The sequence below is a fragment of the Oryctolagus cuniculus genome, chromosome 9 (assembly GCF_964237555.1).
Source record: "Oryctolagus cuniculus chromosome 9, mOryCun1.1, whole genome shotgun sequence".
Lineage (NCBI taxonomy): Eukaryota > Metazoa > Chordata > Mammalia > Lagomorpha > Leporidae > Oryctolagus > Oryctolagus cuniculus.
Genome location: NC_091440.1, coordinates 63,037,996 through 63,051,135, shown reverse-complemented (window position 1 = coordinate 63,051,135; position 13,140 = coordinate 63,037,996). Strand labels below are relative to the sequence as shown.

Below are 13,140 nucleotides of genomic sequence, written 5' to 3'. Positions count from 1 at the left end.
CAGGGAATTCTAGATCCAAAAAAAGCACTTGTTCTAATCTAGCATCCATTCATGACAAAAACTCTCAAATGTTAGGAATAGAAAATTCTTCCATTTAAGAAAAAACATCTGAGGCCAGCATTGTGGCATAGCAAGTAAAGCTACTACTTGGGATGCCAGCATCCCATATGGGTGCCAGTTTGAGTCCAGGGTGCTCCACTTTTGATCCAGCTCCCTGCTAATGTGCCTGGGAAAGTGGAAGATGGCCCAAGTGATTGAACCCCTGCACCCATGTGGGAGACCCACATGAAGCTCCTGGCTCTTGGCTTTGGCCTGGTTCAACTTCAAACATTGCACCCATTTGGGGAGTAAACCAGCAGATGGAAGATGTATCTTTCTGTCTCTTCCTCTCTTTCTTTCTCTCTCTTTCTTTCTTTCTTTCTTTCTTTCTTTCTTTCTTTCTTTCTTTTATTTATTTGACAGGCAGAGTAGACAGTGAGAGAGACAGAGAGAAAGGTCTTCCTTTGCCGTTGGTTCACCCTCCAGTGGCCGCCATGGCCAGCGCGCTGCGGCCCGCGCACTGCGCTGATCTGATGGCAGGAGCCAGGTACTTACCCTGGTCTCCCATGAGGTGTAGGGCTCAAGCACCTGGGCCATCCTCCACTGCACTCCCGGGCCACAGCAGAGAGCTGGCCTGGAAGAGGGGCACCAGGACAGAATCTGGTGCCCTGACCGGGACTAGAACCTGGTGTGCTGGCGCCGCAAGGCGGAGGATTAGCCTAGTGAACCACGGCGCCGAACTCTTCCTCTCTTTCACTTTAACTCTGCCCTTCAAATAAATAAAATAAATCTTCTTTAAAAAGCATCACATAAGGGGTCAGCACTGCGGCTCAACAGGCTAATCCTCTGCCTAGCGGCGCCGGCACCCCAGGTTCTAGTCCCAGTCGGGGCGCTGGATTCTGTCCCGGTTGTCCCTCTTCCAGGCCAGCTCTCTGCCATGGCCAGGGAGTGCAGTGGAGGATGGCCCAAGTGCTTGGGCCCTGCACCCCATGGGAGACCAGGAGAAGCACCTGGCTCCTGCCTTTGGATCAGCGTGGTGCGCCGGCTGCAGCATGCCAGCCACGTCGGCCATTGGAGGGTGAACCAACGGCAAAGGAAGACCTTTCTCTCTGTCTCCTTTCTCTCTGTCTCTCTCCCTGTCCACTCTGCCTGTCAAAAAAAAGCATCACATAAATCCCGTAGCCAACTGCATACCTAATGGTGAAAGACAGCTTGTTTTTTACCTAAAAATTATGAATGAGGCAGATATATGATCTCACTTCTATTCAGAATGGTACTGGTGGTTCATGCCAGTGCGATCATATAAGAAAAGAAAATAAAACACATCCAAATTGGGAAGGGAAAAAATGTTTTTGTTTATAGATAACATTGTTATTTTAGAACATCTCAAGGAACCTACAAAAGCTATTAGGATCAATCAGTGAATTTAGAAAAGTTGCAGGATTCAAGATTAGTATACAAAAATACAAGATTAATATACAAATTCTATATATTGGCAAAAAACAATCAGGACTTACAATTAAAAAGCAACAGAAGTAGCATCAAAATGCTGCAATACTTATAGGTAAATTTGACAAAAGAGTTACAAGATCTGTAAAACATTGAAAATAAAAATTGAAGAAGACCTACATAAATAGAGTTGTATACCATTTTCATATATCTGAAGACTCAGTATTGTTAATATGTCAGTTCTCCCTATTTTAATTTATAAATTAAAAACAATCTCATCAAAATTCTAGCAGTCTTTTTTTTTTCTTGGAGAAATTGACAAGCTGATTCTAAGCATCATATAGAAATGCAAAAGATCTAGAATAGCCAAAATGATTTTGAAGAACAATGTTGAAAGTCTTGGCTGGTGCTGCGGCTCAATAGGCTAATCCTCTGCCTGCGGCGCCGGCACACAGGGTTCTAGTCCTGGTCAGGGCACTGGATTCTGTCCCGGTTGCCCCTCTTCCAGGCCAGCTCTCTGCTATGGCCCGGGAGTGCAGTGGAGGATGGCCCAAGTGCTTGGGCCCTGCACCCCATGGGAGACCAGGATAAGCACCTGGCTCCTGCCTTCTGATCAGCGCGATGCGCCGGCCGCAGCATGCCAGCCACGTCGGCCATTGGAGGGTGAACCAATGGCAAAAGGAAGACTCTTTCTCTCTGTCTCTCTCTCTCTCACTGTCCACTCTGCCTGTCCAAAAAAAAAAAGTCTTATACTACCTGTGATGTTGTCTGACACTAACAACCATTTTCAGAATCTCTAGACACCAACTAGAATCCCAACAGTTCAGTTCATTTCTGACATTCTCTACCTAGAGTTTGCATCAGATCCTAAAGTTGAAGGACTGCATTACACAAGACTTCTCCCAATTCAGATGTCAATCACAAGTCCAGGCTTCTGATATTTCTGCTAACTATAAATCAGGGGTACCCACATATCTCCTGCTCGATGTTTGATAATGTACTAGAATGACTCATAGAACTCAGGAAAGCCTTTAATTCACTATTACCAGTTTATTGTGAAGGATACAATTCAGGAAGAGCCACATAGAAGAGACACATAAGGCAAGGTATAGGGGAGGAGATATCCACAGAACTTTCATGTTCTAAGCATACCACTCGCCCAGTATCTCAAAGTGTGCAATGCAGAAGCTCTGTGAATCTATTTAAGGATTTTTATAAAGGTTTTATCACATAGGCATGATTCTTTATTAACTCAGTCTTCAGCCACTCTCCTTTTCCAAGAGGTTAGGGAGGATAGGGCTGAAAGTTATAAGCTTCAAATGAAGGCTTGATCTTTCTGACAACCAGCCCCTATTCAAAACCTATCCACGGACCCACCCAAATCATCTAATTAAAATAAAAATGTTACTATCAACCTTATGTTAAAACTCCAGGGGTTTTAGGAGCTCTGTGCCAGGAGCCAGGAACAAAGACTAAATATTTTTCTATGGTACCATACTGCCTGATTTTACTATGTTACAGAATACTGTAATCAGGACAACATGATACTACCTAAAGATAGACATGTAGGTCCATGAAGCTAAATGAAATATCCTAAAATAGCCTCATACATACCATTGATTTGTGAAAATGTGCTATACCATGTTCATTGGAGAAGGATAATCTTTTCACCAAGTGGTAGAGGAATAATTAGATTCCTAATGGAAAGGAAGGGAAGGAGGGAGGGAAAGAGGGAGGAAAGAAACAAGAAAGGAAGGAAGAAAATTCATCCCTCAAATTGCACCTCATATATACATATACAAAAACTAAAAATGAGTCATAGGCCTAGATATAAAACTTAAAATTACAAAATAGCTACAAAAAACAGAAAAGCATAGTGATGTTGGGTTTTGTAATTATACATTTAACACAGGGCCAGCTCTGTGGCATAGTAAGTAGGTTAAGCCTTCTCTTGAGGTGCCAGCATACTATGTGGGCACCCATTCATATCCTAGCTGCTGCTCTTCCAATCCAGCACTCTGCTAATGACCTGGGAAAGCAGTAGAAGATGGCCCAAGTGCTTGGGCCCCTGCACCCACGTGGGAGACCTGGAAGAAGCTCCATGCTCCTAGCTTCAGATGGCTCAGCTCTGGCCATTGGGAGTGAAGCAGTGGATAGAAGACCTCTCTCTCTGTCTCACCCTCTCTCTCTAATAATTCTGCTTCTCAAATAAGTAAATATTTTTTAAAAGTTATATATTTAACAGGATAGAAAAATACTTAGAAATGGGTTTATCAAAATTTTATTTTAATTTTCTCTTTAAAATATATTGTTATGAAAATTAAGGCAAGATATCTTTGCTGTGGTGGCCCTTTGAGTTGTCACAGACTGGGAGAAAATAATTGAAAGTACATCTAACAGTGTACTTGTATTTATACTGAGAATATATATTCCTAACCCACCAGAGTGACTGCATTTAAAATGACAAGCCATTTGGCTGACACCGCGGCTCACTTGGCTAATCTTCCACCTGAGGCGCCGGCACCGCGGATTCTAGTCTCGGTTGCTCCTCTTACAGTCCAGCTCTCTGCTGTGGCCCAGGAAGGCAGTGGAGGATGGCCCAAGTGCTTGAGCCCTGCACCCGCATGGAGACCAGGAGGAAGCTGTTCTGGCTTTGGATCGGTGCAGTGTGCCGGCCGTAGCAGCCATTTTGGGGGGTGAACCAACAGAAAGGAAGACCTTTCTCTCTGTCTCTCTCTCTCACTGTCTAACTCTGCCTGTCAAAAAAAAAAAAGATGACAAGCCATATCACATGTGAGTATGGATATGATAGGCCTGAATCTCACAGAACCTGTTAAATGGAATGTAAATGATATATAATCACTTAGGAAAACAGTTAGTAGTTTCTGAGAAAGTTACACCTATCCCTACCATATAGGCTAGCCATTTAACTTCTGTGCATTTACTCAAGACAAATACATGTGTATAATCATAAAATGGGAAACAATCTAAATGTCTGACAACTAGATGAGTGGCTGAAAAAATATGGCATACTGATATGGTAGAATACTATTCAGCAATAAACGAGAAGACCTATTGATATACACATTGCCATGGATAAATCTCAAAATAGATATGTTGACTGAAAAATTAAGACTAAAACTAAATATGTACAAGCACTGTACAAGGGAACTTCAAAAGGTTCACAGAAAATTTGTATATGAAGAAACCTGCCAAGATTTCAAATATTTTTGCATCAAATAAACCTCTCAATTCTATTTTCCATGAAGATTTTGAAATATCCTCATATGACTCTATTTATATAAAATTCTTGAAAATCAAGCTAGTCATTGCTGATGGAAATGAAATCAGTTGATTGCTATAAATAGGTGAACAAGGAGGGAGGGATTGCAAACATCTGGAGGAAACTTATGGACAATGGATATTAATTGTGATTATGATCTCATGAGTATATGTCAAAACTCACCAAATTATAAAGTTTGAACATGTGAATTTTACATCAGTTTTGCCTTAATAAAGCTGCAAACAAGAGAAGTGAAAGAAGAAAGCAAAAAGGAGAAGAGAATAGGAAGATGACAAATTTGGAGAAGGATAATTAGAAGAAAAAAATATAATTCTAGTATAATCGTAGACATGGATTGAAGTAGAAGGATACTGAGGCCAAGAAGCAAAGCTAAGAGCCCATTATGTCAGCCCAATGAAGAAACAAAATGATGAAAAAACTGGTATAAATATCATCTCTCCCTATATTGATTAATAATAGACTTGGTAGCCTGACATAGCTGGCAGGGCAAATGTCCCTTTCCTGACAAGTCTATGTTCATCATTCATTCACTCATTTAATAAATATTGAGTGCCTACTTGGTGTAAGGTTCTGTTTTAAGCACTGAGAAGATGATGATGGTAAAGACAGGCAAATTTCACACAGTCATACTTTGAATAGGGGATGCAAGCAGTAAAGATATAAAAAGAATATAACATAAATAGATTAATATGTTACAGAGAAAACAGAATAGGGTAATGCATGGAGAGTAACTTAGGGAGGAGGGTATTCGCTAATTTATGTTTTGTTTCAGGGAAGACTAAGGAATAATACTGTAGTATTATAATTCAGGAATAATACTTAGTATTATAATTAAGCTTTAGCTAAATTAGGAAAGACAAAGACCTAAAAGATAGTAGCTATGGGTAGAAAATTTTAAGCTAGAGGGATCAACAATTACAAATACCCTTAATTGGAAGGAAATAGGCATATTTAGTAAACAGAAAGGAAGCTGGAAGAGGGGAGAACAGTATGAGAAGGATGGTAAGGTAGATAGCTGCCACAGTGTATATGGCCTTATAAGCCACTTTGAGGCTTTTAAATGTTATCATTTTTCAATTCAGAGGGAATCCACTGGAGGATCTTAAGCAGAGAAGCAGTATTCCTACTTAGATAGAGGGAGCCTATCAGGCAGAAAGGTAGAAAGGTGGGAGAAATGAAAAGAGGGTGATGAGTTAGAAGTTAGCTTATCCTACAAAGGTTGGTTAGAAATGAATTTGGAATTTTTATCTTAGAGGCCCAATCATTAAGATTTTCTGGGTGCTGGTAAATAGATTGTAGAGGGGAAAGGGGCTATGGAATAGAGAAGAATCAAGAATGACTTATAGGCTTTCAAGTATCCACGTGGAAAATCATACCGTTTTTTGAGATCAGAAGGCCTAGGAAGCAACATATTTGATGTGTAATAAGTGGGCACAATTCCACCCCTTGACTCTTGAGTTTGAGCATGTGACTATCTGAGGAGTTAGCAGATGTGATTCAAGCAAAGGCATTAAAAAGCTCTTAGGTAATTGAGCTTCCACTCTTGGGCATCTGCTGTCATGATGAAAAGGACAGGCCTGGGTAAACTATTGGAAGGAAAGATATAAGTTTAGCAAAGCCAAGACACCCCAGTCAGCCCAGGTAATACTAACCTAAATTACTTTTGAATCAGCCAATCCAAGGCATTTAAACAGAAATCCAACCAAGATCACTCAAGTTCCGTGGCCAACCCCTAGCTTCTTATAGTCATGTCAGCAAGAAACACTTATTTTTTCAATTTTTATTTATTTATTTATTTGAAAGACAGATAGATAGAGGAAGAATGGCCAGGGCTGGGCTGTTACTAAAGCTAGAAGCCTATAATTCAAACCAGGTCTCCCACTGGTAGGAAGCAAATTACCTGAGCCATCACCATTACTGCCCACAGTCTGCATTGGCAGGATGCTGGAGTCAGAAGCTGGAGTAAGGAATTGAACTTGGGTACTCTGATATGGTACATGAGCATCCTAACTAGCATCTTAACTGCTAGGCAAAACACCTATCCCAATAAATACTTATCATATTATTTCACTGAGATTTTGTGATTCTGGAAATAGATAACTGATACAAGAGAGAATAGGCCAACCAAAGGGGAAAGATTAGCCTGATCTGGGGACAGGATGAATGTGCGATGGCCATTATAAGCTGAATGTAGAACACAGCAGCCACTTACATTCTGTGAATTGTCAGCAGACATGTAGCTCAAGATGTGAATATGGATGAGATGAACCCAAGGATTATATAGAGAAAGAAGAGGAAAAATACCATTTTACATGTTAAAATGATCATATTAAGTGTGTAATTGATCATATAAAGAGGATTAAGTGCCAAAGGGATTACATAAATAAGGCCCAGTGTCTGCTAATAACAACATATAGAATTAAAAAGGAGAGAATGATCCAACATGGGAAGCAGACCACACAGCAACTCATAGAATGACAAATACCCTAAACAGCACTCTGGCCTCAGAATCAGTCCTTAAGGCATTCTGGTCTGGCTGGAAAGCCCATGAGAGCATGTCAGGCATGGAAAACCAAGACTCTGTGGCAAAAAATGTTCTACATGAAGGATCTCTGTGAGTGAGACCCCAGTGGAAAGAAGGGGCCGTCGAAGAAGGATGTACTTTTCTCTGAAGAGAGGAAAGGACTTCCACATTGCTTATGGCCCTATCTAAACACTGATGGAGTTTATGGGCTCAAAAGTCTTCCATAGCCTTGGCAGCTCATGTCAAGAGCCTCAGGTGATCACTGACATCATAAATAATAGTGTTAATTGTTAAATCAACAACAGAACTGTGCACTTAATCCCCATGTAGGACCTCTGTCCTTAATGAGTTGTACTATGAGAATTAGCTGTAAAACTTGTTTTCAAACAGTATTTTATACTTTGTGTGTGGGTGTGGATGCAAATTATTGAAATCTTTTATAGAGTTGGTCTTCTGTATATAAAGTTAATTAAAAACAAATCTAATGAAGAATGGGATGTGATAGGGAGTAGGAGGTGGGACAGGAGTGGGAGTGGGAGGGCGGGAATCAGGGGGAAGAACCACTATATTCCTAAAGCTGTACCTATGAAATTTATATTCATTAAATAAAAGCTTTCTTTAAAAAAAAAGAAATCTGAAGAAGAGCTACATTTGAAGGAATTATTGAGATTCGAAGGAGTGCTCAGAGTTAGCTAAGGAGAACAGAAAAGAGTGGTGATGTGAAAACCAAATTCACAAGGGGCATCAGTTAGAATTATCAAATGCCCCAAGGAGACAGAATAGATATCTTTGTACCCATTTTGCAAATGAATAAAATGAGATTTGAAAGGGTTAATTCAGTTTATTGTGCATGATCATACAAGCTATCAAAAAACAGTAACGGTGTTGGAACGTAGACCTTTTGATGCTTACCTCAAAGCTTTATAATTTTTAATCATACTCTCTTGAGTGTGTACTTCTGTTTCCTATAAATATATTATTAAAATGGCCATAAAGTATATATAAAATATTACAACAAAATAATTAAATGTAAATATTTAGAACTAAATGAAATCTAAAAAATAAGAAATATATAACTCCAGGGTCCTTGTGAAATTATAAAATAACTGTTTCTTTAATGTATGTTGCATTCTACTATACCAATTTTTTCTATATCTGGTAAATATATATGTTTATGTTAAGTAGATTTCCAACATGCTTTATGGATCAAAACAATGACTTTCCTCTCATGTTGAATATCATGAATTAATAATGTTGAAATATATTACAGAATGAACTTGATGAGCTTGAAAAACAAATAGCAGCAGTCTCTGCAGAAACTAAAAAAACAGAGAGGCAAATTTATCAGCAAGATACTGCCATAGAGAATACCAAACTGCAGTGTAGAAGCCTGGAAGCTCAAATCAAATCCTTACATGCAGAAAATGTACAGCTTAAATTTGACATAGAAACAGCCCAGGAAGATTTTGAGGAACGCATGATAAGATATAATGCATATTATGCAAAAATAAAAGCACACCGAGATAGTTTTGGAGAGAGAGAAAGCAAATGCTCATTTATGACTGAACTACATGAAAAACGAGAACTTGTTCAAAAGCTAAAAACAATGAAAGAGGAACTTATACAAGATCTCCAAAATCCAGAAGGAAACCGAATAACGCAAGTTCAGGTTTGAATTATTACTTATCAAAACTTGTTCTAATACTCCTCTTTTTTCAAATATATATATTAAATGATAAACTCATCCTTAAGTCCATAATTCTACTACATTCAGAAACTATTTTAATAATTTTTTAAAACTTGGATAAGTATATGAGTTATATACCTCCCATCCTAGATATACAAATGCATAAAAGAAACAGCCACAGATATACTGTTGATTTATAAAATGTATGGTCATATAAAATCACAGCAAACAATGAATCTATTTGTTGCAGAAATTGTAATTCACAAAAATGCTGAAGACTTAGCTTCTATACTAATGCATCCAGATCCGTTTAAATCACTTTAATATGCTTAATGCTATTATGAAAATAATCTTGAATTAATAATTTCACCTTAAACATTTTTCTATTTTTCTTATTTTTCTTAAAAGGCAGTAGAAGATACTGAGTTAAATTATCTATCATTTCTTGCTAGAGAATTAAAAAGCTACAATAATTACCAGATTCCTTTACATCTTATTTATATTTGGTTTCTAGTTCTATGCTTTCAATCCTGAAGTTTGTTTGTTTGAATAATAGTTCTTTATTCTGTATACTTATAGAAGTATCTAAACTCATTGATAAGGATCAAACTTTTATTTGTTTTCTTAAAGACACACTGAAAATATTTTATTTATATTGACCATTCTTTTTTTGACTCGTATATTTAAAATTTTATAAACATGCAGGAAGACATTACAAAGCTAAAGGATAAAATTTTAACTGTGAAAGAATCTATCATAGAAAAAACTTGTTTTATTGGGGAAGAGAAGAAGACACATGAAAAATTAAGAAAAGAAATAGAGGTAAGTCTTAATATTCTGGATTTTAATACTTTATGGAATAATTTCTTAAACTTACATTATGTTCATATTTCCAGTTTGCTCCCAATTTTCAAAACAGCTAGAGATCAAGATTATAAAACTCAGTAGATAAATACAAATCATAGCTAGATCATTAGAGATAACTGCCTCATTCAAAGGTGTTCAAATATGTGAATGTATTAAAATAATTTATTCCTACTTAAATATGGCCTATAATTCTTCTTAATCCCTTTCTACCAAAAACTTGTACTTAATTAATGGCTGGGATACAAAGGCTATAAAAATCAAAGATGATGACCATTCTCGACAATAGAGATACCTCAAAACAGATCAAAAGATAGCAAAAATAATTGTCATTCTAAACCTCTCTGATCTCATCTTTAACAATTATCAAGAGCCAAGAAAACAAATATACAAAATTGAAAGTGAAACTAAATTCATAGTGTTGTACTACCTGTAGATTTCTGAAGTCATTATTGTTTAGAAGAATGGAGAACAAAAATGGAAAAGAACGTGCTATAAGAACAAATTTAAAAATTTTCTTTTTTTAAAAAGATTTATTTATTTATTTGCAAGTCAGAGTTACACAGAGAGAAGAGAGGCAGAGAGGGAAAGAGAAAAGTCTTCCATCCACTGGTTCACTCCCCAGATGACCGCAATGGCTGGAGCTGCGCCAGTCCAAAGCCAGGAGCCAGAAGCTTCTTCTGGATCTCCCACACGGGTGCAGGGGCCCACGGACTTGGGCCATCTTCTACTGTTTTCCCAGGCCATAGTAGACAGCTGGATTGGAAGTAGAGCAGCTGGGTCTTGAACTGGCGCCCATATGGGATGCTGGCGCTTCAGGCCAGAGTGTTAACCCGCTGCGCCACAGCGCAAGCCCCAATAATTTTCACCTTTAAGACATTAATTTGGAAAAATATGCATATTTCAACTTGCTCACAACTTGCTTGTGACTAACTTGAACACAATAAAAGAGTCCCTGAAAAATTTGAGTATTAAAATTTCTCATCTTTACAAATTTTCTGTAATACCATGATTATACCATATAGTTCACTAGGAATTTAAATTTTTTGCCCTTTTAGGTATCAAGATTTATTATTAAACTAAATATTAATATAATTTACAAGTGATAGAAAAGTAAGGGAGGAAGGATTAATAAAACAGAATAGAAATAATTCATATATAGATGGAGCAAGCAAAATAAGGCATATGGGGAAAAAAGAAGGCTGAATGAATTTGGATTCCTCCCTCATATCTCTCTGTTTCTTTCTCTTTCTCTCAGACACACACACTTGTAAGAATATTAAAGATGATGAAGGAGAACAACTTAAAAATTTGTGTTAGAGAAGTCTTTCTTTTAAAAGTTAAAAAAGAGGGCCGGCGCCGTGGCTCACTAGGCTAATCCTCCACCTTGCGGCGCTGGCACACCGGGTTCTAGTCCCCGTCAGGGCGCCGGATTCTGTCCCGGTTGCCCCTCTTCCAGGCCAGCTCTCTGCTATGGCCAGGGAGTGCAGTGGAGGATGGCCCAGGTGCTTGGGCCCTGCACCCCATGGGAGACCAGGAAAAGCACCTGGATCCTGGCTCCTGCCATCGGATCAGCGCGGTGCGCCGGCTGCAGCGGCGGCCATTGGAGGGTGAACCAACGGCAAAGGAAGACCTTTCTCTCTGTCTCTCTCTCTCACTGTCCACTCTGCCTGTCAAAAAAAAAAAAAAAAAAAAAAGTTAAAAAAGAAAACAAACTCTACAACCAAATATTTTTACCTTTAATTATGTTTAATGTTTCTAGATTATGGAAATACATTTTAACAAAGAAAACAAGATTCAGTTTTGTAGAAGACATTTATAACTCATTTAATCAGGAAAATATAAGAAAATATAAAATGAGTAAAACATTGAGTAAATGGTATGGAAAGACTTATTTTTTGAAATATGAATATCCAAAAAGCAATGGAAAATATAACTAAACACATTAACAACATCAATTAAAGAAACCACAATGAAATCCCATATTTATCCCAACAAATTATCAATATTATAGTTGGTCAGATGTGGAGCACTTTTAATACATTAATGATGAGAATGTAAATTTCTAAAAGCACTTTAAAAAGAAATTTGAGAATTTTTTTTACACTAACATTTAAGCAAAGTGTGCTTGTCATATGAATAAATACACAAGGATGGGCCTTTGGCATAGCAGTTGCCTCTTTGGACAACCACACTCCATATCAGAGTGACTGAGTTTAAGTCCTGGCCCTGATTTAGATTCCTTTTAAACTACACCCTGGGAGGGGCCGGTGCTGTTGCATAGCTGGTAAAGCATCCAATATGGGCGGTGGTTCTAGTCCCAGTCCCGGCTGCTCCACTTCCTATCCAGCTCTCTGCAATAGCCTGGGAAAGCAGTACAAGATGGTCTAAGTTCTTGGATCCCTGTACCCATGTGGGAGACCTAGAAGCTCCTGGCTCCTGGCTTTGGATTGGCACAGCTCCAACCATTGTGGCCATCTGGAGAGTGAACCAGCAGATGGAAGACCTCTCTCTCTCTCTCTCTCTCTCTCTGCCTCTCCTCTCTCTGTGTAACTCGGACTTTCAAGTAAAATCAATAAATTTTTAAAAAAAAAATATACATTGGGAAACAGCAGATGATGTTTTTTTGTTTGTTTGCTTTGACAGGCAAAGTTAGACAGTGAGAGAGACAAAGAGAAAGGTCTTCCTTACATTGGTTCACCCCCTAAAATGGCTGCCGCGCCGATCTGAAGCCAAGAGCCAGGTCCTGGTCTCCCATGTGGGTGTAGGGCCCAAGCACCTGGGCCATCCTCCACTGCCCTCCCAGGACACAGCAGAGAGCTGGACTGGAAGAGGAGCAACCGGGACAGAATCCGGCTCCCCAACTGGGACTAGAACCCGGGGTGCTGGCACCGCAGGCGGAGGATTAGCCAAGTGAGCCGCGGGGCTGGCCCAGATGATGTTTTAAGTACTTGGGTCCCTGTTACCCATGTGGGAGACCTAGATTGAATTCTGGACTCGTGGAATTGATCTGGCATTGCCAACCTTTGAGTAGTCAACCATTGGATAGAAACAGTCTCTTTGTCTCTAATGACTCTAAAATAGATGAAAATATATAAATAAAAATAATAAGTATACAAATTCTAAAAGTTTAGCTTAATGAATTTTGACTAATATAAAGAAACATATGTGTTACTATCATCTAGATCAAGGTATAGAACTTTGCCATCATATCCAGAAAGTTTTGTGCTTCTTTTGTCAGGCAATCACTATTCCAATTTTTAAAAACAGCTT

At 38.6% G+C, this 13,140-nt stretch overlaps 1 protein-coding gene across 2 annotated transcripts in view; it reads left to right on the top strand.

Annotated features, from left to right (window-relative positions):
- CCDC122 (coiled-coil domain containing 122) overlaps window positions 1–13,140 on the top strand; it is an 88,631-nt gene that overhangs the window by 23,669 nt on the left and 51,822 nt on the right. For both annotated transcript variants that reach the window (XM_070048768.1, XM_008260003.4), the window contains exons 3-4: window positions 8,587–8,985; window positions 9,709–9,825. In XM_070048768.1, the coding sequence (XP_069904869.1) occupies window positions 8,587–8,985; window positions 9,709–9,825 (516 nt within the window). The remainder of the gene's footprint in view (window positions 1–8,586; window positions 8,986–9,708; window positions 9,826–13,140) is intronic.